The 26,689-nt window shown below is 40.7% G+C and overlaps 1 protein-coding gene across 5 annotated transcripts in view; it reads right to left on the reverse strand.

Annotated features, from left to right (window-relative positions):
* The window catches only part of MEGF10 (multiple EGF like domains 10), a 185,900-nt gene that overhangs the window by 31,229 nt on the left and 127,982 nt on the right, over nucleotides 1-26,689 (reverse strand). For 3 of the 5 annotated variants that reach the window (XM_069591638.1, XM_069591636.1, XM_069591637.1), the window contains exons 8-13: nucleotides 25,235-25,371; nucleotides 18,476-18,688; nucleotides 11,855-12,029; nucleotides 10,424-10,544; nucleotides 9,473-9,636; nucleotides 6,568-6,670 (exon numbers count right to left, since the gene is read on the reverse strand). In XM_069591638.1, the coding sequence (XP_069447739.1) occupies nucleotides 6,568-6,670; nucleotides 9,473-9,636; nucleotides 10,424-10,544; nucleotides 11,855-12,029; nucleotides 18,476-18,688; nucleotides 25,235-25,371 (913 nt within the window). The remainder of the gene's footprint in view (nucleotides 1-6,567; nucleotides 6,671-9,472; nucleotides 9,637-10,423; nucleotides 10,545-11,854; nucleotides 12,030-18,475; nucleotides 18,689-25,234; nucleotides 25,372-26,689) is intronic. The other 2 variants (XM_069591640.1, XM_069591639.1) reach the window with 1 other exon arrangement.

Raw genomic sequence — 26,689 nt, forward strand, 5'->3', positions numbered from 1 at the left:
TAATATTCAGGACCATTTTCTAATTGGATGGAGCAACCATACCATTCTTTGTTTCTCTGAAGAAGATATGAGAAGAACATTCCAACCAGGAAGCCCAACATGTTAATATTCTGTATACCTAAAATGAGGACCCTTGCTAGCTAAGGGAGTGGAAATGTCTGCCTTCCTTATCTGGGGCAAGACAGACTTTCATTAGCTCAGGTCTGTGATTTTAAATGTTAGTCCAGATTATAAAGCAACCGGAGATCTAAAGGATATCTTGAGGAAATTCCTTTGGAATGTTTATCAAAGTACAGATAGAGGCTTTAATATGAGTTACTTCGGGAAACAATTTCCTACACTATTTGGAAGAAGGGACAAAACAGAAAGGGTATATCTTTAAATTTGTAGGATTCTCTGGTTCAATGCAAGTATTTTTTCCTGATAAATGTTCTAACGCTGATAAGGAGATCTGTGAGGGACTGCTTTTGCCAGGACCAAGGACAAAGAGCTCTTTGATAGCCCTCAAGAGTTGCTAGGCAATGGCTGAGTGATCGTGATAAACTTCAGCTAAGCAGCTCTAAAGAAATGCTCATGCATTTAATGCATGATGCATTATGCCTGCGGCCTTCACGTGAAATCAGCATTCACTAGGCATTTGTGATTATGTGAACGCAGTAAATAAATCATTTGGGGTGTTATTATTTCCCCCTCTCAGAGATCTAACCCAAACTCCTGGTCTTGCTTAATTGTTTATATTCCTTATGCCACTATTGCAATATTTGGGCATCAGTGAATGAAGGAAATGATTTCAATTCGATGTCCTGTTCCCAAGCAACCAACTACTAACTATCTATTACAGTGAAGAGTGTGATTTGTTAATAATCGCTGGGTTTGGTGATTATAGGAGAGAGGAATCGAAGACACTCAGCAACTGAATACTTGGTCATAACGCTGTCTCTGCTTTTCTAATCCTCTGGACACCCAAGGCATACAGTGGTACAGACAAGCAACTCCCCGGCGTATCGACCTCTGCCCGCCCAGTGCCTTCCCTGGGAGCTATAAGCACCTTCCTGCCACCAGGAGCCGGTACCACCTCATCTTCCTGCTCCCAGCACCAAACACCGCAGTTGCATACAAGGTGGAGACACTCCGCAAACGGTCATTAAATCAAAGTTTTCTCTTTGTATACTATTCATGTAAATGTTAAAGGTCCATTAAAAAGGATCTGCTGTTGGTCACCAGGTTGAAAACTATCTTCATAAGTAAGTAATGTAAATCGGAGATGTTTGCATTTGCAGTGGCAACAGCAAACACCAGAAATCATGGTCTGCCTTAGTCTGGACCCAGATAAAAGCAAACAGGACAGGATGCCGGGCAGACTGGTGAAGCTAGAAGCTTGGCTTTTTCTGCAGCCTCTCTTTTAGGAAGGTGAGTGCCTCCCTTCACCCTCACTTTAGGGACCCCAAGTTTTGCTTTTAAGTTACTGCCTCTCCCAAGCCCACAGACACATAACAAAGCATATGCTACATTTTCCCACTCCCCTGTCCACCCCCAATACCTTGAAGGGTCAACTAGTGAGTCATTCATTTGCTTACTATGACAATTCAGGCGTCACAGATCAGTACCTGGAGTTGCAGCTCCCTTACTCAGCTGGTCAAAGTTGGTGTGGGTAGAGCCACTTAGAAAGATATCTCTAAGCTTCTTCTAGTCTTCTGCCACTGGCTATGAGGCTTTCTGTAGCAGAAATGTTCCCCTGGACTTCAACTTCTTCAATCATTAGAATAGCAAGGTAGAGCAGAGGCCAGCTCACAGATGGGTAATGGCTACTACAATTACTGGGGTTCCTTTTCAAGTAACAGACAAAGCCACCAAGTAAGGCTCTGCAGGTTGCACACTGCACAAAGGCCTTTGGCTAAAGGGCTAAGTCAGAGCATAAATCTAGCTTGTTGCTTTCTACTACCAAGAAGCACACTCTGAGGCATTTCAAACCTTTTCTAAATTTATACAAAAGGTACTTTATGGGCTGGCAGTGGCTCTATCCTTCTCACCCACCCTCCAGACTGTCATTCAGTAGGTCTGAAGTGGGGCCAAGAATATACTAGAGGAGCTCCCAGGTGACAGTGATCTTAGCCAGGGTTGGGAACCAGGCTGGAGGCTACTTATCCTCCCAGACAGCTGGAAAGAGACCTTGATTAGCTGTAACACTCAGCAAAGAGGTGATCTAGCTGACTGAAGTCAGAGAGGAAAGGAAGGAGAGAAGAACACTGGCATGTTTCTAGTGTTTTGGGGAAGTACTTTACAAAGCATATCACTCCACTACTCTGGAAACACACATACACGTACACATAGACCTAATTATATTTCTGGAATTTCAGGATAATGATTTTGAAAAGTCATCTCATTTATTTGTGTGTGTGTGTGTGTGTGTGCATGCGTGTGTAACAGAGGTGTGGGAGACGAAGCCCAGGACACAAGGATGTTTCATTCTTCTCTTTCTCTTTTTTTTTTTTACTGCAATCTGCCTCTGTTTGATAAAGTAACCTATTGGCTAAACACATCAATAAATTAAGGTTTTAATTAACAGCATATAATAAAAGTGTATGTCTCTTCTTTTAAAAAATGGTACATTTCTTTTGGAAATAGTATCTAGGATGTCAGACGCAACTTTTGGTTAGTATTTATGGCAGTACATTTTGAAGACTTATTTTATGACTAGGTAAAATGGGACAATCAATTATAGTATAAATAAATAAGAGTCTCATTTCCTTTAAGAGAAAAAAAAGACCGTCAAACATTAGAAAAGAGAATGAAGTTACAAAGGTGGTGAATGAGCACCTTGGTGAGACAGCAAGCTGACTTCCTCTCTATAGCACGTTAGAGCCTGACTCCCTCAGTGTTGGTATATCCATTTCTTTGTAAGGAGGGATAAAGCTCTTCTAACCCTTTGTTTTTTCAATCTCCACACTCCTAGGCCAGATCCATCTCTCCTCAGTGTCCTCAGCAGCCGAGCACTGTTGGTGTCTCTACAGATCAAATCTCGATAATTTGGTCAAGGGAAGAGTCCAGGTTTCCAAGTTAGATTTCACTGATTCTTTCGCAAAGCCCTTGCTTTTATCCCCCATATTTGCTACTCTCTTTAGCAATTCTCTACATATCACCGAGAGCAAATTCCACAGCAAAGAGAAAGGAAAGAGAATCACTTGCTTTCCTGAATTGACGTTATTTATTTTGCCCCAAACCTGATATCTAAATGAAAAGCAAAGTTTTTTTTATTTCAAAATGTCCATATGAAGTACTCATTCAAAATAAGTTTGTGATGAAAAATGATACGTCTACCCAATGTTGACAATGAAATAATACAGAGTCTACTTTTCTTTTAGAAAAACAAGGCAATCCTTGACCCAATTGTAGGGTGTTTTTCAAAACTTCAGCAATTTTCTTTTCCTGTATACACATTTGCTTATACAAGTATGTTCTGTGAGTGTGGGGGACGACCTCTCTAAACAATGTCTCCCGGCAGCCTTAGATTCTTAACAGACCAAGAGTCCACACAGAAGACCCAGAGAAGTAAGACCCTGGAGCCAGGAAGCAAAGAGATGGTGAGCAACAAGTGATAGAACAATGAAGCAGCAAAACTTCCTCCCTTCGGAGAAGCAGACCAGTCACAGATGGACAGAGGATTACAAGATTATGCCGTGTGACAAAGCCCCTGCATTCCTGCAGGAGCTCCACAGGTCTAAGGCCAGATGGGATCATTTGTCTTACCCCATGACCCAGACTATGGAATGCAACTGACACATTTTCTGGCTGGCTTCAGGCCAAATCATATCTCCTGCTTTTCTCATGTATACAATAGCATGCTTTTCACAAGCTGGTTCTAAACCGTCAAAGCAGGTGTATACTTGATCAATGACTGGTGGGTCCAGGAACATGTCACACTTCCTCTACATTCATAAGACAAAAGTAGCCTTGGTGGAGTATGGCCCAAAACAAATGATGTGGCTTCTCTATTAGAAAAGCCCTGAATACTCCAGGGGGTTAAAAACGCTATTTGCTTCACTGTGGTCATTGAGAACTTAGTAGTGGTCACTCCATTTGAGAACTTCAGGAACCCTTGCAAAGTCACAAAATCTGGTTTAATTCCTATGTATTAATAGTTTTAACATGTAGTAACTGAGAACCAAGTAGAAACATGGGAAAGTGGAATTTCATACTGTAGAGTCAGAGTTATCTCAGTCTTTGCAAGTCAAGGAGGAACTGGAGGACTGTGGAGTTTGTGTTTCAGTGGGTAGCTCCTAGTGACAGAAAATAAAGTCTATTACACAAGCCTTGACTTGTTCCGAAGGTAGCTCTCAGAAACTAGAAATCAAACACAAGAAGTTTGTTTCAGTTTGTCAGAAGCCTAAGAAGCTCTCAACAAATTGCAAAGAGCTGAGAGACACCACTCCAGAGGTTACTGATGGCATCCTTATTTTCAAAGATCTGAAGACTTAATATTGTTAAGTTGGCACTATTCCTGTCATGGATATATAGACTCAATTCTCTTTAAATTTCCACCCTGTTTCTTTGCAGGAATTAACATGCTGATCCAGAAACACAAAGGGAAATTCAAGCAACCCAGGCTAGCCAAACAATCTTGAAAAAGACCAAAGTTGAAAGACTCACACTTTCCAATTTTAAAATTTTCTACAAAGTTACAGCAATCAAAACAGTATGTTACTTACATAAGGATAGACATATTTGTCAATGGAATAAAACTGACAACCCAGAAATAAATAAGTCACATTTATGGTCAACTGATTTCTGACAAGGTTATCAAGACAATACAGTAGGGGGAAGAAGGCTCTTCTCATCAAATGGTGCTGGGACAGCAGGATTTTGACATAAACAATGGATGAATTTGGACCCTTATGCACACCATATGCCAAAACAAACTCAAAATGTATCAAAGACTTAAATGTAAAAGCTAAAATTATAAAACTCTAAGAAGAATACAGAGGCATAAATCTCCTTTATCTAGGACTAGGCAATGATTTCTTAGACACCAAAAGTACAAGCAACAAAAGAAAAAGTAGATAAACTGAACTTTATAAATATAAAACCTTTTTGGTGGCAAAAGACATCATCAAGAAAGTTACAAATAACTCACAGAGGAAAAATATTTGTAACTCACATATATGAAAAGGTCATAGAGCTAGGGGACAAAGAAACATTACAACTCAATAATAATACGACGGATCCAAGTTAAAAAACGAGCAAAGTATCTGAAGACATTTCTACAAACAAGATACACAGACGGCCTATGAACACATGAAAAGACGCTCAACATCATTACTTATTGAGGGAATGGAAATCAAGAACACAATGACATAAGATTTCACACCCACCAGGATGGCTGTAATCAAAAATGATGGATAAATAACAAGTGTGGTGGGAAGTGGAAATCGCATACATTGCTGGTAGGAATGCAAAATGGTGCAGATGCTTTGGAAAACAAGTGTAGTAGTTCTTGAAAAGGTTAAGCTTAGAGTTACCATACAACCCAGCAATTTCACTCCTAAGTATAGACCAAAAATATATACATCCACACAAAAATTGTACATGAATAACAGCATTTTTCATAATATCCAATTAAGGTGGAAACAATTCCAATATTTATCAATGGACGAATGGGTAAATAAAATGCGGTCTATCCAAGCAATGGAATAGTATTTGGCAGTCAAAAGGAATGAAGTACTGATATACACTCCAATATGGAAGAACTTTAAAAACATACACTAACAGAAGGAACCCAGATACAAAACACCACATATAGGCAAGTTTACAGAAACAGAAAGTGGTTGCCTAGGGTAGGGCAAAGGGGGCGGGGCCGCGGATTGGGAGTAAATGAAGAATGGCTGCTAATAGGTACTAACGGGGTTTTGGGAGGGACAATGAACATTTTCTAAAATTGATAACTGTACAATTCTTTGACTATACTAAAACATATTAAATTCTACACTTTAAATAGGTGAATTCTATGATATGAGAGTCTGTCTATCTAGTTACCTATCTATATACCTATCTATAAAGAAGTTGCTAGTTATCTGCACTGATAGTGAGACCTTACCTGAAGTCTCAAGAGAACTGCCATTGCATGATTCAACAAGAAGTCATCCCTGGATTATAGACTGATTGTCGTTGTTCAGTCGCTAAGTCATATCTGACTCTTAGTGATCCCATGGACTGTAGCCCACCAGGCTCCTCTGTCCATCAGATTTCCCAGGCAAGAATACTGGAGTGGGTTGCCATTTCCTCCTCCAGGGGATCTTCCTGGATCAGGGATTGAACCCATGTCTCCTGCATTGACAGACAGATTCTTTACCACTGAGCCACCAGGGAAGCCCACAGATTAATTAGGCCTAGCAGTAATGTTTTGAGGGTAAAGATTTATCACCTGACTGGAGATATTACCATATTTTCTTTTTTTTGGCCGGGGGGGGTGGGTGGAGATTGACCTGTGAGTGTTTCTCTGAGGTAGCAAGGAACAGCACTAGGTACAAATTGGCATGCTTCCCATTTCAAGTAGTGGCCCGCGGCTCTCACCTGACCATCCGGGGAGGCAGCGGCAGTGACCCGTGGTGGGGTGGCAGCCATCTGCATGGCTGCAGTCACAACGCTCAGCACAGTTCAGCCCATAAGTGCCATCCTACATGGAAGACAGCGGTGAGGGATGGGAATCCCATAGCAGGCAACCTCAGCCAGCCATTTAACAAACAGCACCCTCCCCTCCAAAACACTTCTCAGCAGCATGCATTACAATCACCTCTTCCCATGTCTTCTTGGCTCCTAAAATATTGGCTACAAATAGTGTTTTCAAAACACTCAAACCTTAGTTTACGTCTAGCATACAAATGGTGAAACCAACTATGTCAATATGCTGGTGTGCATATGTGCAAAGATAGATAAGCATGCCAATTAATTAAAAGAATATTTATCTTATTGTGAGCCATAACTCATAAAAATATTGTCGTTTTGTTCCTAAAGATTTTTATAAAATAGTTCAGTACTCCTTGTAAGGAGTAGGGTATTTTTACCTGTAGGGTATTTTTTTTCCCCCACTGAGGTATAATTCACATACGTTACGTTAGTTTCAGGGGTAAAACATAATGATTTGATATTTATATATATTGTGAAATGATTACCACAATAAGTTTAGTTAACACCCATCCCCACACACAATCCCAGAATTTTTTTTCTCCTACAGAACATTCTATTTGTTAGTGGAAAAAGAAGACTCTGATCCACATAAAGAAGCCCTATATGTGGAATCTTAAAAAAAAAAAAAGTGGTACAAATCAACTTATTTACAAAACAGAAGTAGAATCACAGATGTAGAAAACAAACTTGTGGTTATCAGGGGGTAAGGGGACAGAGGAGGGATAAATTGGGAGATTAGGACTGAGAAATACATACTTCTAAATATAAACTAGATAACTAATAAGGACCTACTATTTAGCACAGGGAAATCTACTTAGCACTCTGTATATGGCAAAGAATCTAAAAAAAAAAAGAGTGGATATATGTATATGTATAACTGGTTCACTTTGCTGTAGACCTGAAATTAACACAATGTTGTAAATTAACTATACTCCAATAACATTTTTTTTAAAAGAAGCCCCCAAAATTTAAAAAAACAACATAGTTCTAATTGAATTAAGATCATGTCCATAAGTTGCCAGTGAGATACACAGAACTATAAGGAGAAATGAATACCTTTTGTCACTTTTTCCTAATCAGCATCCTTTCTCCCATGATGACATCTGAACAGCACGAGGCATTCTGATTCAAGCTCCTAGGCAGGGGTGGACTGCGTGCTGGCACACCCTCCCCATCATCCCCTCCCAGACCTTAATGTTTTCACATGCACATCCGCGTTGGTGGTCCAGCGGAGATGAGACTCTTCACGGACGTGACCATTTAGTTTGTGGGAGAGGAATGAAAGCTCCACATTTACAAGCCCTGACCCTTCATGCCAGGTCCTGAGGAACTGAGGGAGGGCATTGCAAACCTCCCACAGCACCGAGCACTAAGGACAACAGGGGCTGTGAAATTACCAACAGGGAGGCACCCAGAACCAGCATTCAACAGGCGCCTGCATGCTCAGTCACTCAGCTGTGTCCGACTCTTTGCAACTCTATGGACTATAGCCCGCCAGGTTTCTCTGTCCATGGGATTTTCCGGGCAAGAATACTGGTGTGGGTTGCCATTTTAGTAGGTGTTAAATGACATATTTATTTGTCTAGTGATTATTAAGATAAAACATTTTTTTTAATTAAGTTCTGCTAATGTTTGCCCAGGCTTATAGGATTTAGCTTTGCCATAATATGAGCCACTAAAAACCATTTCCAGCTGTGGCTGATTTACTAATGCATCTAATAACATACCAAAAAAAACAGCCAAGATGGTGTAGATTTGATTTGTCTACACCTAGACTTGCATAAGTGAAAGGTGATCTTGAAGCCCATCTCAGAGCACTGATAATCTGCTCACTGGCGGGTGACAGGAGGCAAAACTACCAAAACTGTGTGCTAGGGGTTTGGAGGGCTTGGGGTAGCACCCCGGGCTCTTTAGCTGGGAAATGGGTTGCACTTAATGAGGAGGAAGCCCAGGGAGAAAAGCGCTCTGTGGAAGGGCCCCCTGGAGCTGTCCAGTTCAGGGGGTCATGGTGTCACTTCATCATCGCGTGATCCCCAGGAGGCACAGCATTCACACCACTGAGAGAATGCTTAATGGGTTGGGAGAAAATAACTGCCTAGGGAGAGAAAGCTATGGAATAGAGGGAAGGAAACTGGCCCCGTACTTTAGAGGGAGGAAGTGAAATGGACTGTTACTACAGAATGCACTGTCCATTGCCCACTCTTGTTGGCCTGCGGCAGACTCAGTACGGGGGCAGGGGCGTATCTCCAAAGTAGGTGAAGGGGAGGGAGTCGGCACTGAACCATGGAAATCTATGGAGATCTGGGTGACTCCAGAGATATTTGTGCTAAAAGACGGCTGTTTCCAAACCTTTCACCACCTCACTGAGCCCTTCTGTGACACCATCACCACCCCCCTTTCAATGCCCTGCCACTTTCCACCCCAAAGGCTGGGGGATTCCCATTATAATGGAAACACAATGTTTGGAAAGTTGACAGGCATACACTGGATGTTTGACAAATACTGATGACTGGTTGCCATGAAGAGATGGGTATATTAGAACAGAGAAAACAGGGGGAGAGGTGGGAGGAACTACGAGAGAGGGGATAAAAGGGATTCTCACAAAGCTGCCTAACCAATTTCTGCATCTTTCCCTCTTCTTACCCTGTATCCAATCTGAGTTCAAACATTTCAGTTCTTCTACAGTGACTCTAGTTTGGTTCACAGTAAGGGACTTTAAATCATGAAGTCTGCAAAAAATAAGCTAACCCTCTGCCATCGGATCCTCGCGGCCCTCCCAGCTGAGTCATACCTGGCAGGGAAATTCACATTTCTCCCCACGCCATCCAGGGGCACAGGTGCAGGTCCCATCCAGGGTGTTGCAGGCTCCGCCATTGAGGCACTGGCATGTCAAGTTGCAGCCAAAACCCCATGTGCCACTGGGGCAGCTGATGGAGCAGTCCACCCCGTGCCAGCCTGCCATGATGACAAGAGTGCCAGGGCACGTGAACAAACAAAGGCAGTACGGAGCTGGCCAGCCTCTCCCAGCCACACTTCCCTTTAGAAACATCTTGGAGGTAGGCAGCAGTGCCCCTGCCCTAGCGCGGGCAGCAGGGCTCTGCCATGCCACGTAAAGCCTTTCTCAGAACTGAACCAGAGCGCCGGCACAGCTGTCAAGTGAGAAGCACTACTGGGCTACTGGGGGAAAAGAGATCAAGTTGGGGGCACCTCACTACCTGACATGCAGTGATGCACACGGTGGGGTGTGGAGTTTTGTGCAGGTCAGGAAATAAAATATTTATATGGGAAGGAAAAGGAAAGTGCGTTTGAAAGAACATCCCCATCTTTAAAGCAGGACCCCATGAACCATGAACAGTGAGTGTCCACAGCCCTGGCTGCTGCAGAAACTATGGATAAAGATGCTCTGGCCCCCACGTACAATCGGGTGCTTAACTGCATCTCTTGTCAGGCCTCCAGGCCAATCAGTTTAGGGGCACAGACACAGGTCTGCTTGCTTACTCTTCCCCAAAGCACAGAGACTCATTGATTTTGGAACTGGCAGCAGCTTCAGAGATCATCTCACGGGAGCCTCTCCCCTTGACTCTGGAAAGCAGGAGAGCCCTTCCCAGGTGAGGGTCTTTGCTGAGTCCGGGCACTGTATTTTGGCAAAGCTGGAGCTAGAATCCTGGTCAAGGTTTCTTTCCTGTGTCTTTAGGAGCTAACAGGACTGGGAATCAGATAACAGACTCATTCACCCACTCACCTGCATTGCAAGTACAAGATCCATCCACAGGAGAGCAGACAGCATCATTTTTACAGCTGCAGAGCGAGGAACAGTTTATCCCATAGGTCCCCAGAGGGCATGGGATGGAGCAGTCAATTCCCTAGACAAGCACAAATAGGAAAATGTGTGCAGCTTGACCATCTGAAATACGGCCGACACAAATATACAAAAATATATCTTGGCTGTGCTGATTATACTCTCTCATTTTAACACATTGTATTTTTTTAAATGGTTTTATAACTATTCAGATGTACAAACTGTACAGATCCAAGGGCAATGCCACCTGGCCTATATTTAGGATAAAAGTATTGAATATGACCCCCAAAACCCTGCTGCCTTCATTACTTTTCCTTGGTAGCAAACACAAAATCCTCTGTCCTTGCTCATACATGTAGATATAGAAAAACAAGCTGCAGCTGTAAAATTAGTCTATAAATAAACATAAATATGAACTATACATTAAATTGCAATGATTCCTAGACTGCTTTATATAATATATAATATGATCAGTAGGTACAGCAAAGAAACAGAACACATTTAGCCTGGAGCATGATTCAATTTATTATCTGACAGAGAGCATTAAACACAGAAGTTGGTCACCGAAGGTGACTGGAGGTCACCTCCTTTAAAAGCAGAAGAGACAAAGAGACTCTTAAGGCTAATTCAAGGGCTCAACCAAAGCATTGTGACCCAGGTTAGAAAACCCTGTAAAGATCTCAGCTCTGAGACTTTGTGACCCACTCGTTCTATAGTATATGCTCTGGAATAATCATCAACATTCTTCACAGTTTAATGTTCTCTTTAAAATGGGAGAAAATAATTCAAGAGCAGCCCATTTTCCTTTAAAACAAAAATTACTAATCTGTGGCTAAGAAATCCTGGAAACTAGCAAAATTCTGCTTTATGAGCTTATAGGCGTATTTGAAAGGTCTGGATTCCCAAAGGGACTGAAAAACTTACATACTACTAATCCTTGGCTGTTAATACCTAATAAATGCTAACTATGCCTTCAAATTGCATGGAATTAAAACATAAACTGTGGACAATAAAACATATCCTATTTGGAAAAGTAATTTCTTTGCTGCCTATAAATTATCTACATGATGAGATAATTACATAGTTACATAAGGAATAATTAAAATACATCTTACTTTATGATCTATATTAATTAAATTATTAAATATTAATGCCACTTTAGAGTTTTACCAGCTTGCCCAGGCATCATTTTCAAGTAATTATTTATACCTCTCATTATTCTTTTCCTCTTTATTTTCTTCCTTGTTAATGATGCGATCGGTTTTTTGCACATTCACTGGACTTCAGAGAAAGGTCATATAAATCATGGTATCAATGTGCCCTAAGTGGCACCTCTCCTCTCCCCCTGCTGTGGAAGTAGCCCAAGCCACTCACTTTGAATCCTGGGGCACAGATGCACTGTCCTGTCACACTGTTACAGTCAGCCCCATTCTGGCAGCTGCAGATCTGTTGGCAAGCTTCCCCATAGAATCCAGGAGAACACGTCTCATTACAGTAGAGTCCCGACCAGCCTGGCTTGCAGGCACACTCTCCAGACATGGGGTGACAGCTGAGGGATGTGGATGAAAAGAGCAAGTCACTCGCGGGTAAACATGACACCCAAGGCTTGTACAAATGTTGCTCTAGCCATGATCACGAAATGTGTTGGTAATTCCATACACAACAATTTAAACTTCATTCTCAGGCTTGATATGGTTTAATTAATCGGCTGAAACCTGACTGGTACCACAAATGGTGCATGAAATCAGCATCATACTCTAGCAGGATGACTCTTGCAACTGTGTCCCTTTGTCTGAAACTCATTTTAATTTTTGTCAAGTGAAAGCACTAACACAATAAGAGGTCAACTAGATAAGAGGATCGGAAGAACTCCATCCAACGAACACCACCAAGTCAGTGAGCAAGGGTCAGTCCAAGGAACCCCAGAAGCAGTGACCTTTTCAGCCTAGCCTACTTCTCTCAGCTCCCCATACCTGGTGGCGGAGCAGCTGTCTCTACCTGAAACGGCAGCCACACTGATGGGCCAGGCACCCAGCTGTCATTCCACAGCAAATGGACACATCAGCTGTGCTGAGGCATGGGTTAACGAGGCTCACACAATAGGGTGCTCTGTATCACTCAAAACACACGTGCTTCTCGCCAAAGGAAAATCTGAACAATCAAACCAGCTCTGCTCACAACTGGAAGACTGTTGAAGATGGTCTTCCTCCCCTAATGGAGATAAAACCCTCCCCTTAACTTGGGCTATAACAAAACCCATGGTCTCATCTAGACATCTGCTAAATGACCTCTCACCAGAGGACTGTTCACAGATTTTCTGCAAAGAACCATGACCTGGAAGGGATAAGGACTGAGGCTGTAAATTTCAGCTCTCCCACAACCTGGCCAACCACAGTGGAAGTTCATAACCTCCCTGGGCCTGACATCCTAATCTGTCAGTTGAGGGTCTCACCATACCTAATTTCATTTCCTGTCTTTTTCTGAAAGAAAATGGCTGTAGGTTAGAAAGTTTGCTACTCATTTTCAGAAATTTATTTAAATATGCTTTTGGACCCCTGTTGCAACTAAGTGCCCATAAACAAAGGCTTAGGCATCCATCACAAGCATGACTCAGGAAACATGGAAGGAAGGAATATCCAAGCACTATATATAAGATGGCTTCTTGGGTATAGAAGATTTGGATTCCAAAAACAAGATCTGAATCTCAAATCTACTTAGAATTACTCAGATCTATGTATCTGGTATTTACCATTGGGCAAAACACCCAACATCTCCATGGCTTCTCAAACTTAACCCATTAAACATGGAGCCCTGGCTCTCCCCTTTCTTCATTCCTCACTCAGTGTTTCCTCTCCATTGCTGCTACTGCTACTAAGTCACTTCAGTCGTGTCCGACTCTGTGAGAAGCCATAGACGGCAGCCCACCAGGCTCTGCCGTCCCTGGGATTCTCCAGGCAAGAGTGCTGGAGTGGATTGCCATTTCCTTCTCCAATGCATGAAAGTGAAAAGGGAAAGTGAAGTCGCTCAGTCATGTCCGACTCTTAGCGCCCGCATGGACTGCAGCCCACCATGCTCCTCTGTCCATGGGATTTTCCAGGCAAGAGTACTGGAGTGGGGTTCCATCCCTCTCCATTACTTCCCACTAAAGCAATGGAACCAACCAGCCACTCAGCGGTTTAAGTTAAAAACCTCAGTTATTCTTAATAACTCTCTCTCTCATCTCCTATATTGCTTTCATCACTAGGACCTAACCATTCTAACTCCACAATATATCTCAACTCTATCCATAACTCTCCATCTTCAGTGTCACCATCCTACTCCGGGGCAAGGGTATCTGTCTTCTCCACTCCTGAAGAGCCTTTCAATCTTCCTTCCTGTGTTCACTCATGAATCATCAACTAAAAAACAGATCATATGGTATCGTCTTCCTTAAAATTCTTCAAAGTCTCCCTTAGAAGCCTACACTCAGAGTAAAATGCATACTGTTTAATATAGGTAGAGTGAAAATTATTTGCTGTCTAAACCAGGGCATTTTTAAGAATAAAGAGAAAGTTACTAACAATTACATTAGGACAACAGACCTAAACCAAACAGTTCGGAGACATTTATCCGAGACATCAGATAAATGATGACCTTAGGAGTCGGTGATGGACAGAGAAGGCTGGTGTGCTGCGTACAATCTTATTCTTACCATCCTTCCCTTGTTACCGTCCTTCCCTTGTTTCCCTTCCCCTCTAGGCTTCGAGCTCCAGAAGAACGAGAATTAAGTGTGTTTCGTGACCACACAGTGTGCCCATGGCAAACACAGACTGAGTGAACAGGTGAAAACATCAGAGTTGATGTGTGTGTGTCAGTGGGGGTGGGAAGCTGGGCATAGAATCTGCCTCCCCTGATCTCTCCAAGTCAGCCAGCCTTGTTAAAGTATAATCTGTATGTCTGCATACAAAGGCCGGATGTCCCCTAAAATTAATTTTTAAAATCTCAACTCTATAGCTTAAAAGGAATCACCATTAATTGCAGGGAATAGTCATTTAAGTGACATTTATGATGATACTGCAAGCGGATGTACAGACCAGCGCTGAATGTGTGCTAACACCATGCTAAGCAATCCACATGTGGATGATTTCATTTAATGCTCACAACGTTAGGTATGACTCTATTTTTCAAATGAGGGAACAGAGATCTGGAAAGAGGTACTAATTATTCCAAGTCTCACACAGGTAATGGCAGAATCAAACTTGAACCCAGATTTCTTTCTCTGTTTCCACACCAAAGGAAAAGGAAATTTGATAGCAGTCTGGTAGGAAGGCTAGATATGAAAAGGAATTGTTAAAACTTAGGATTTTGCACAGATAAAAGGATTATTATTAGGACCAATAGAAGCCTGAATTGTGCAAAAAGCAGGGGCAGATTTAATTTTATTTTAGCAAGGCCCTACATATAACAAAAAGAAAAGAAATATTCCAAATGATGAACTGGTTAAAGTAGTTTACCTTAAGATAGATACTATTTTTAAAAAGGACATATTTGGTAGGAAATGTTACTCAATAATAAAAAGCAAAAAGCAATATACATGGTATAGATATAAATGTTAAACAGAATAGACAATTCAGGGACAGGAAATTGAACTAAGCTAGAGGCAGACAGAGAAATTGATATTCAATGCCCCCCAGTGAGTATTAGTGCAGCATACTGGTTCTCAGATTGATTGACACCAAAATTAGTATTCTGCAATTTGTAATTAGATGTAGGAAACTAGAGCACTTTGGAGGCATTTGATGGGCTCTCATGCAGGCAGCTTAATTGGTAATGAGATTTACGTGTCGTTGTTAGAGGAGCAGAGTGGAGGTTGAAGGGTAATATCCTCCTACCTGATTTCTTTCTAAACAACATATCACTTTGTGTAATATGGAAATCGGATTATACACAGATAGGAATACCTACCATTTTGTACATTTACATATATAACTAGATAAAAACATTCTAGTAAATTTTTCAATTTAAGAGTTCAATTATTATGGGTATCCAATATAATGTTGGCTAAAATAGAGTCACTGAACTTCTTTGTATTCATTTCCTTAGATATTATTAATGCTCAAATATATGACAATTAGGTGGCATTTGCAAGTAGGCACATCCTGATTGCCCACAGCTATTAAATGTCCTTATTAACAAGAGCTAATATACATATCTCATGTGGAATCTCAGTGAATCTTGAATTTTTTTTCCTATTCAAAATTATTTCCATTACAAAAGTCAGTTTTAAGAATTCCAGGTCACAGAGAATGCCCTTAGGCTCTATAATAGTACTGTAATTGAAAATACTAACATCACTTATAAATATATTTAAATTCATTTCAACCTTATGATAGCTTGAAAAATAAAAATGGTTACAGATGCATGGTAACTCCACCCCCTAAGAGGTGGAGTATAAGGAAGCTGGACTCGGTTATGACGCCTTCTCTGTCTGGAGAGACATTAGCAAATGTGGTATAACCAAAGGTTTGGAAAGCATTTGCATGTTGGGGCTTGCCCTGTCTCTTACAGCTGTTGAGAAGCCAGTTACCGTGTACAGACGCTCAGGCTAATGTGCTAGATTGCTCAGTCACTCCCATCACTCAGCCAAATGCTAGACACATGAGAGACACAGGAATTCCAGCCTCTAGTTGCTCTGCCAACTGAATACACACAGACCACCAGAAGAACCACCAAGCTGAGCCCAGCCCAAAGAGTCAAGCAATAAATCACCAGCTAATACATAAACATTGTTTTATATCCCTAAGTTTGGGATAGGCTTTTTGTTGTTGTTGTTCTACACAGCAAAACTAACTGATACAAACCCTTACTCAAATATATGGCTTCAATATATGTCAATATGTGAACATTCATAGAACTCAAAATTTACCTAAGGATACTATAAATTAATAGTTTTCATTTCATTAGTTATCTCGATAATTATAACAAAGGATTTTAGGATAGACATCATGTATTATGCAATAGCAAGCCACACTCTTGTCTGACTAAATGGTAGGCTAAACTTTGAACTAATAAAAAGTTCCTTTTGGTTCAAAGGAACTTTGTGTTTTCAGGAATTTTACATAGAAGTCCGAGATTTAAGAGTAGAAGGGTGGCTCCAACTGTGAACTCAAGAAGACAAGAGTTATATAATCAATGGTCAACTGGTTTTAATAGGAATTTGTACAAGTTAATATTTTAAAATAGCTTTTATTATTTAGTGAAGCACTTCATAGGCTAATGGTCTTTGATTTTCTGATTATTTGTTATATATTATCAGACAGATTTTAGTGTTATTTTGATCTATGTAACTATCAAATAAGTTCACTTACTTCTTTGTTAAAGCATATGTGCTTAGGTACACATGACATATGTCAAATTTATACAATATTGACATCAATCAAATAACTGTCAACTTGTGCCCTGCATCTACTATTATGATAACTAATTTCAGCAAAATCAGCATTTCCTCTGCTTTTCCAATTCTTCTCCAAGCAGAGATCCTTTGTATAGGTTTATTAATCTATTTGATTTCAGACTGCATCTACATTCAACGAAACAGCACACCGGCATTAAAAAGTCCTTAGCTATTACCAATGAGAATTACCTTTCACTGGGACAAACCTTACACTGCAGGAAAGGCAGCCAAAATTCAACACTGGAGAGTTGAAAAACAACCCAAATCCTGTAGAGATTATTCAGTTTTACTCTCCAAATGTTTATTTAACCTGTCCTGTAAAGATGGTGATATTTCCCAATGAAGAAGACCAGAAATTGACTAAAGAAGCTTGCTAACTGCTGGAGACACATTCAGAATGCACTTCTTTAATATGCCCACTAAAATGTATTTCAATGCATGCACACACACTGCAAAGTCTTTTTTTTTTTTTTGCTCCCAACAATGGTTTAAAGAAGAGACCAACCACAGGCTTCTATTTACTTTTAACTTTAGTACATTTGAGATTTAATGTGATCAAAAGTTATCTTTCAGAAGGATAAATGAAGTAACAGCTGTGCTGAATGCAAATAAAGGTAACTCTGGTATCACCTGAACTGCTATATAATGTACCACATTATAGTCAAACTCAACTTTTCCAGCAGTATGTAAACGAGGCCCAGAATTCTAAGTGATGTGTATCTGGTCCTTGGGGGAGGCAGAGGAAGAAATGGTTGGAAAGACATTTTCAGGGGCAGACAAAGTACAGTAAAGTGGGTGGGACTTTGGTTTCCTGTTCTTAAGTTCTTCGAGAGATTTTTGAGCCTTTAAAAGACCCCTGTGAGTTCTATGTTCAAGTAATCAGTTCTGAACACACATCTCACATGCGGCAACCACAAGCGAAGCACTTTCTCAAAACTTCCACCGGTACACTTCCTGCCTATATAGACATTGAGCAAAGAGGCTGCCATGAGACTCGTTCTGTGATGGTTTTACATACCCAGCTGGGCTTAACCTATGTCTCTCATTGCATCTTGGCTTCTAAGGGAATGTCACAGAATCCCTCTCTTAGGGAAACACTGTACTAACCTCAGCAAGTTTAATTTTTTCCAGTGGTCATTAACAGAGAATAGGATTTCATATCCATCCACAGCCAGAACAACTTTAGCACTTCTGACTTGGACCATTGAGTGTAAAAGTCTTCCATATACTGCCCAGGATGATCCAGAGGCAGGAAGGGTCTCAGGATGGGAATATCTCTGCCAATCCCTCCTTCCAAATAGTGGATAGTTGTGTTAGTCACTCAGTCGTGTCTGACTCTGTGACCCCATGGACTATAGCCTGACAGGCTCCTCTGTCCATGAAACTCTCCAGGCAAGAATATTGGAGTGGCTTGCCATTTCCTCCTCCAGGAGATCATCCCAACCCAAGGATCGAACCTGAGTCTCCTGCATTGCAGGTAGATTCTTTACCATCTGAGTCATCAGGGATCCTACAGTGAAAACTTTAATAGAACACATCACACAGGGGCAGCTGACCCTCACCTGAGAGTGTTGTCCACATGGCAGGGACACCGCCTGTCACATCTGATGCCATAGAGTCCTTCCGGACACAGGCGCGCTTCACAGCGGTCACCAGAAAAACCCGCTTCGCAGAGGCAGGAGCCACTCACATGGTAACACTTCCCTCCGTTGACACACTGGCAGGTCTCCGCACAGCGAACTCCATAGGTGCCAACGGGACACTCATCCTGGCACCTGTCGTGCAGGAGGTGGGAGTGTGAGATCAGTCAGTGCCTTGTGAGAATAAACAGTAGGTTCAGGTGGGTTTTGTTGTATACACACTTAGATCCTTTTTGGATTTGATATTTTACTTAGTGATTGTCCCATCATAGATATGAAAAGCATTAAGAAAAATTATAATAGTAACAGTCATATAATCTGTTTAAAGAAATAGTAAAATCAAAAACAAAATATGAATTTGGGATGGGAAGCATGTTTTATACCTAGTCCTTGCTAAAGGTATACATAGCACTTTAGTAGATACCAGGAAAGGGAGAAAATGAATTGCCCAAGTGTGAGTCCCAGCCCATTATTAGGGAATTAAAACATATGCTGTCTCTCAAAAAAAAAATGAAATAATGCCATTTGCAGCAAACATGGATGGACCTGGATATTATCATGTTGAGTAAAGTAAGTCAGAAAAAGACAAGCATCATATAATACCACCTATATATGGAATCTAAACAAATGACATAAATGAATTTATTTACAAAACAGAAACAGACTCATAGACACAGAAAACAAACTTACAGTTACCAAAGTGGGTAGTGGGTAGAGGGAGATAAATTAGGAGTTTGGTATTAACAGATACACACTACTATATTCAAAATAGGTAAACAGGACCTACTATATATAGCATGGGGAACTATACTCAGTATCTTTTAATAACCTAAAACGGAAAAGAATCTGAAAAAGAATATGTATGTCTAACTGCATCACTTTGTTGTTCACTGGAAACTAACACAACATTGTAAATTAACTATTCTTAAATTAAAAAAATATATATGCTTTCCCCATTTCAAAATGAAAACTCTGGAGCAAATTCAAAACCAAATGTTAATTCTCTTGGCTTTTATGTTGATATTAATTTTTAACCTCAGCCACATGTCTATCCTTTCGAAGCTGAATGGCAATAACTGCTCCTTATTCAGAAAGTTTTGTAACTTGACAAAGAAAGTCTGAGCTACTGAAATCAGGTGTTCTCAATTTCAACATGGGAAACTCCCGCCAGGAGGCAGTAGAGAGACTGTGAGTTCCTGAACACAAAATTTTTATTAAGTGGGGTTTTGTCCTCTTGGACTTCCCTGGTGGCTCAGATGGTAAAGCGTCTGCCTACAATGCGGGAGACCCGGGTTCAATCCCTGGGTTGGGAAGATCTGCTGGAGAAGGAAATGGCACCCCACTCCAGTATTCTTGCCTGGAAAATTCCATGGACAGAGAAGCCTGGTAGTCTACAGTCCATGGGGTCCCAAAGAGTTGGACACAACTGAGCAACTTCACTTTCACTTTCACTTGTCCTCTTGGAAAGAAGGGCTACCAAACAGCAAGGGGAAAAAAAAATTAGATCTCAAAAATCCACCTTATTGTCTTTTAAAAAAAGGCCTTAGATTGTGAGATGAAGATATGCTCTGGGTAAGTTAGATTGGGTGGGAAGCCGAGTTGCTGGAAGGACTCAAGAGAAAATCCTCATGGCTCCATGAAGCGTATGCCCCCTATTGGGCCAGCTTTTTCTTTCTGACCAGGCAAGGTGACTTGATAGGATTTTCCGCAGCAGAAGGAGTGCTTTCTGCCAAGGGAGAGGCAGCCGGGGTCTTGCCTAGCCAGAGAGCTGCCACAAGCAGAGTACTCTGTGAGTCTCAGCAGCCACTTCCCATGTGGATCTCAAGTCATGCCAGACCCAGAGTCAAAAATGTAGGTCAGCACTGCATTTTTTCAGATGGGTACAAGGCAAGCAGCAAGTGCACGATAATGAATCCAAGCAGACTTCAAAGCAACAGGAAAGGAGCTGAAAAGCAAACATTTTCCACAAGGCTTTGCATATTTTTAATGATAGGGTGTGAGGACTAACAATACCAGGGCTGGATAGGATTCTAGTTAAGAGCAGAGGATAAATCTTGAGAACCCTTTGATATTTTTCTGGTTAACTCTGGTTCTGACATATTTAGGGAAAAGGGACTCTTGCAAATTTGGTTTCACAGACTGTAGACTTTTTTTCAATAGGCAAACTCTTCAAATCAATCACTTGACAAAGTATTAGAAAAGTTCTGGAGTAATTGAACTAAGTTCATTTAGCATAAAATCAGATGTGTGTTGCAAAGTTATACACGAGTATACCTATTTTTAGACCAGAGTGTTTTTTAAAGGCACTCTATTTTTAACTTCTAAGCAGCTTCACTAAGCCAAGTCACTTAGTTTACTCCTCAAAATGTAAACTTTAGAGAAAGAAATGCTGTCAATCATCCGGCCTCTTCATGGCTCTGCTAAAGGTTGGCAAGACGGTTTGGTAACCTGTCTGTCCAGATGTCCTTACAAGGCAATACCAGAAAAAGAGAAAAAGTTATGCTCAAGGTAAATCATATTACTAAAAGAAACCCAAACGCTACATTTTGGACTCCAGGAATTTAACTTGAGGAAAAGCCCAGCTCTAAAAATGGGCAACAGGAGAGAAATGGGAAGCATGGGAAACCGTCTGCCACCAAAGACAGGGGAGCAGTGTGACTACTCTGTCTTGGCAGAGACTTCCTTCTTTCTGAGCAAACAAAATCCATAATAGCTGGGCATGACCCAGATTTACCTTTCTAACCTATAATTAAACACACTACTAAGTTTGTGTTTTAAATGGCAAAAAGCCATTCAAATTTTTCTTACGAAAGTAGTCAGTAAAGCTTGGTTCACCATCCTGCATCTTTTTCATCAGTGTGGCACTTGTAAGAGAATCCTGTTAGTTTCCACCTACCATACCAAAATGGTAGGATATCTTTCTAGAAGTAGATCTTTTCCATCTTGAAAATAAACACAGTGGTGAAGTAGATTACACCCTTCTCATTGGCTGAATTAAGAGTCTTTGTCAAGCAGTCTTACCTCCCTTTTGGGCTCATTTTTCTGAAAGAAACATCATTTCCCAACAAATTTTATGCCCTCAGTGTTGCTTTTGTGGTCCCATGTGGAATAAGGAAAGTAATCTTAGAAGTCATTAAAAGAGGAAATAATTTCTTTCTTAAGAGATGGCAGAGAGGCAGATAAAAATATAGCAATAAATACTGGCTACAGTAGAAATATGAAAATATGAAGTTCCTGTTTTATTTTACTTTTTTAAAGATTTTTTTGAAATAATACCCTGGAATTTGGAAAAATGGACACACATTAAGTTTTGATAATCTAATAAAACATGACGCTAATGCCCAAACCAATGAGGGTCATAGATTTGACTATCATTTTGATTATCTTATTGCATCTCACTGTGAACTTATGGAAAAGAAAGTGCGTTAGCATGGAAGGGGTGCCAGGTCCCATTTTCTCCTTTGTCCTTTTATATATGGCCTTCCAGAGTGACCGGGATAATTGGGCCAAAGCATGATTTACTGTGAAAGAATCAAATTCCTCATCAGACCGGGATCAATAGATCGGCTGCCTGCCTTTCAAACACCTGAAACTTCTGCTCTTGGGAAAATATTTATATAAAGAACACTGGGAAAGAGTCAGCTTTTCCTCCATACTGGAAGCAGAAAAGACTGCCTCTGTTGAAGACCACTTCTGCATCCCCCCAATTCCTGTCTATAACTCTGGACTTCCGCTCCTTTGGCCCACATTCTTCACTGTGAGGATGGTACAGAACCTAGCACAGCGTAACATTCTAGGGCTTCCCCTTAACAGAGTCCACAACTGATCCACAGACCTCTCCACCCAGCTAACACGTAGGAGGCAACAATCATGTATGTGGACTCACGCTAGGCCATCAGAAGCCCCAGCGCAAAGATGCCACGACAGCCCCTCAGCATTAAGAACACTCTTCAGCCCCTTCGGAAGGGTTTTTGTGAGGATCTGAGAGCCACCAGATTGGCTGTGCCACATGACCCTTCCTCACCACACTGTCCTCTGAAACCATCCCACAAACCCTACAGCCTATTATGTGGGCATCCCATGAGCTACTTTGTCTGCCTACGAGGTGCCTATTTTGTTTGTTCTGTGTCCTCTCTGCCTGGGAGGGCCATCCCGACATCCGGGGTGCACTCTGGGCCAGCTGCCTGTGGTGGTACCTGCTCCCCTCTGGCCTGACCTCAGTGGTCATATTTCGCTGACTTCTCAAAACAGGGGAAAGGGCAAATGGCCCTCGGACTGCTTTCCCCACACCTCCTGCCACAAATGGTTGCATAACCACTCACTGTCTCTTTCACGATGACAAATGTGCTTGACGTCGTTGTGTTGCGTGTGTGTGTGTTTCCGTGTATCAGAGCAGAAGTGGAAACAGGAGTCATGTCATCAGTTCACCAAAAAACAAAAAAAACCCCACGACTGTTATAAAAAGAAGTTAAGAAGCAAGTTCCTTCTTCACTTTCCTCTCTTACTCTGGCTCTTTGCCTGCCTGGCTGCAAATCAAAAATTCACCTGAAAATTAGCTGTTATCCCCTTTCCCTATGTTCTAAATGAGTATAAGCCTGCCTGTATGTTTGCTGATTTTATGTTCCTTGAATTTGAGACTTAAATCTGGACAGGGCAAGAAAACTATTATATTTAAATTTTTAGTGTCCAAAAATATTACATGGAACTATTACTTAGGGTTCTGCTTGGTCCCATGCCTCTCTTGCTCTGATTCATCTTTTTATGTTAAGACTTTAATACACCATGGATCCAGAATTCATCTAACAACCTCATTTTCCAAAATACAACCATAAACCAGGAAGCAGGGCACAAAAACTTTCTGAGTACCCCAGTTACATGTTATAGAAACCATGTGCTAAAGGTGCCAATAATTTATAACATCAAAAATTAAGGAAAATACATAATTGTATTAATGAAACTAAACAGATATTACTTTAAAAGTTTCTAATAAAAATATAGATTTTTTAAAAACTACTCAAAGATGAAAAAGACCATCTACTAGAAACCAGTAACAAACAGGAAACTATACTGCAGCCATTTTCAATTAAATTAGGAAGAAGATAGGAATTCCCACTTTTATCTGTATTTGTCAACATTCGTTTAGAAGTTTGGGCTTCCCTCATAGCTCAGTTGGTAAAGAATCCACCTTCAATGCAGGAGACCCCAGTTTGATTTCTGGGTCAGGAAGATCCGCTGGAGAAGGGACAGGCTACCCACTCCAGTATTCTGGCCTGGAGAATTCCCTGGACTGTATAGTCCATGGGGTTGCAAAGAGTCAGACACCACTGAGCAACTTTCACTATTCCACTATACTATTTAGAAGTTTAAATTAATGCAATCACTCAAGTAAATGACATATTACAAATACTGAAAAGAAGAGACTAATTTATCTTTATCTGTAGGTAATAAAATAACCTTAGTGTTTGCTAAAAATAACATGAGAATTAAATAAGAAGTTTGGTAGAGTGACTAAATAAAAAATAAATATTCAAAGACAAGATTTTCTTTATCCAGAAATATCCAATTAAAACTTAAATGGGATTCTTCAAAACTTATAAATAAATTTCCTAAGAAAGTGTGAAGTCTAAATTGGAGGGGGAAAACACCCTACAGTATCTTATTAAAAGTCATAGACCAGAATTTTAGAAAGAAAAACATTGGAGAAGGTTAAAGGAATTTTTAATTCATAGATATTAAAAAAATAATGATAGCTGATAGCTAATATTTATACAGTTTCTAGATATCATTCAAGTTAATCACTAGTATTTATACAGTTCATAGAATCACTCAACTACAATAATAGCTAATACTTGGAAGATTTAGCACTGTTCTAAAAGCTTTAACGTACTCATTTAATTCTTACAACCCTAGAAGAAATTACAATTATTGTTTGAACATTATAGATGAGCATATTTCCAAGGAAAGAGGTTTCAAATTCTTTGTTTAGGGCTAATATACTCTTCTGTCTCTCAAGCCGCTTTCTCTAATTTTACAGACAAGCTAACAAGCTCGGTTATCAAGTCTTTCAGGATACAATGGATTAAAGAGCAAATTAGAAGCTGTAGGCTGAACAAAGCACTCTGGGTAACACTTTACCACCTAACACACAAAACGGACAAGCTGTGGATATAAAACCACACACCACACAAGCATCAGGAGAGACCTGTAAGTCCCACAGGGTCTTATTCCTATCACCACCACACAGTTAAACGACACACATTCTTAAGAGTACAGGGCATCTTAGGAAGGAAACTTTATGCCTGACGTATTTTTTAAAGATACCTGAGTACGCACCCTATTTTAAAATAAATCTATCCAAAAATCTTTAAAAGGTTAGAAGTGTTGGGGTTTCAAGTGGCTGCCCTAATCACTTAACTGTGTAGCAATGATCCATCATGGGTTTCTGATATTTTCTCATTTTTTAAAAAAATGCTTTCTCTGCATCTTCAATTCACCATCGTCGTCAGTGGTCCAGTTGCTATGCACTGAGCTGGGAAGGAATCTGTCAAATACACTGATACCTTAGAGATGCTTCTCGGAAGATTATAGAATAGTCGCAGACAAATGGGAGTAAGTGTGCGCCCTGGACCCTCCCAGCTTCGCTTCCATGCTATAGTCAGAGGGGCGCAAGGCTGCCCTTACCTTTCCCCCGTGTACCCAGGACTGCAGTGACATTGGCCTGTGGCAGCATCGCACGTCCCTCCATTATGGCACTGACATTCTTGCGAACAGTTCTTTCCAAAGCGACCCTCGGGGCAAGGCTGACCACACACTGTGCCCTGCATTCAAAGAGACTTGGAAAATTAGCTGCGCCTCCAGGAAGGGTCAAAGAAGAGAGAGAAGGGCGAGAAGAGAGGAAGCAGGAAGGGAAGGCAGGGTGTGGGCGCAGGGCTGCACAAAGATTAGATAAAGGAGATTTTAGAACGCAAACTCTGTTTATCACCCCAAAGATGTTAGAAATTCTAAATTGACTTATTTTCTTAGTAGGCCTAAATCTCAAGATACACGCATAGGTGGCAGCATAGTAATCATAAGAAATAGCTACGTTAAAAAAACAAAGTCACCTCAAATGATTATGGGAACCTAAGGCATTCACAAATCCTCCTAAGTGTTCTTCCTTGTGTCTTACATGTACAGTAAGTGAACAGCACTTATTGAGCATCCATTACAGAAATGATAACATCTGGCCCAAAAGGAATATTCAAATACTTTACCATATGTTCTAGAGAAAATATACCTTATTGTTGGTTTTATTTCTTATAAGGAAGCATTAAAAAAAGGATTGACATTTTGTGTATCTGAATTAACATTAACATTGCCTAAGAAATACTTCAACAGAAACAATTCTAGACATTTTATTTTGGAAGAAAAGACACTTTTATTCTCAGCAGGTTCAACAAACATTGCTGGGCCAAGATCAATAGGAAAACTAATTTCCTGGGAGAGAAATCGAGAGAGTAACTTGGACACATCTTCTCACCCTAGAGGCTGTCTGTCTTGTCAGATATTGTCATATTTATTCCAGTCCTATGTGGAGAAGCATAAGATACTTTACCAATAAGTCAATGAAATACTCTACTATTTTCTACTTCCTTTGGCCACATAACTTGGCTTTGTAGTTTATCATGTATTTATTGGAGTTACTATTACATCAAACAAAATAACCCCAAATAACAGGGATTTTTACAATGTTTTTAACTGTTGGAAGCTGTTGCTTTGTCCTCCTTCTCTATAAAAAAGACAGACTGTGGGCACTCTGAAATTGGAGGCTAGTGAACACCAGATGGTTTTGTAAATGTTTATTCTGGATAGCATAAGAAAATACATTTCCTCTAACTCCTGGCTACCCACAAAGGCAGTTGGTGTGCTAATTAAGTCTCCTCTGGTGGTTTCTAGCTATCTACCAATGAGAAAAGTTCTTCCAGAATCTTGGAACTGAAAAAGCCTTTGAGAGATGATTCAAATCAGTGCTTAAGTGAGAATCATCTATGTGCCAGGCATCGTGCTAAGCTCTGAGAATCAAAGATAAAGTCACAACCTTTAATTAGCTCACAATATGATGAGGGAGACAGATATAAAAATAGCTCTAACCCCTCA

Source organism: Ovis canadensis, chromosome 5 (genome assembly GCF_042477335.2).
Source record: "Ovis canadensis isolate MfBH-ARS-UI-01 breed Bighorn chromosome 5, ARS-UI_OviCan_v2, whole genome shotgun sequence".
Classification (NCBI taxonomy): Eukaryota; Metazoa; Chordata; class Mammalia; order Artiodactyla; family Bovidae; genus Ovis; species Ovis canadensis.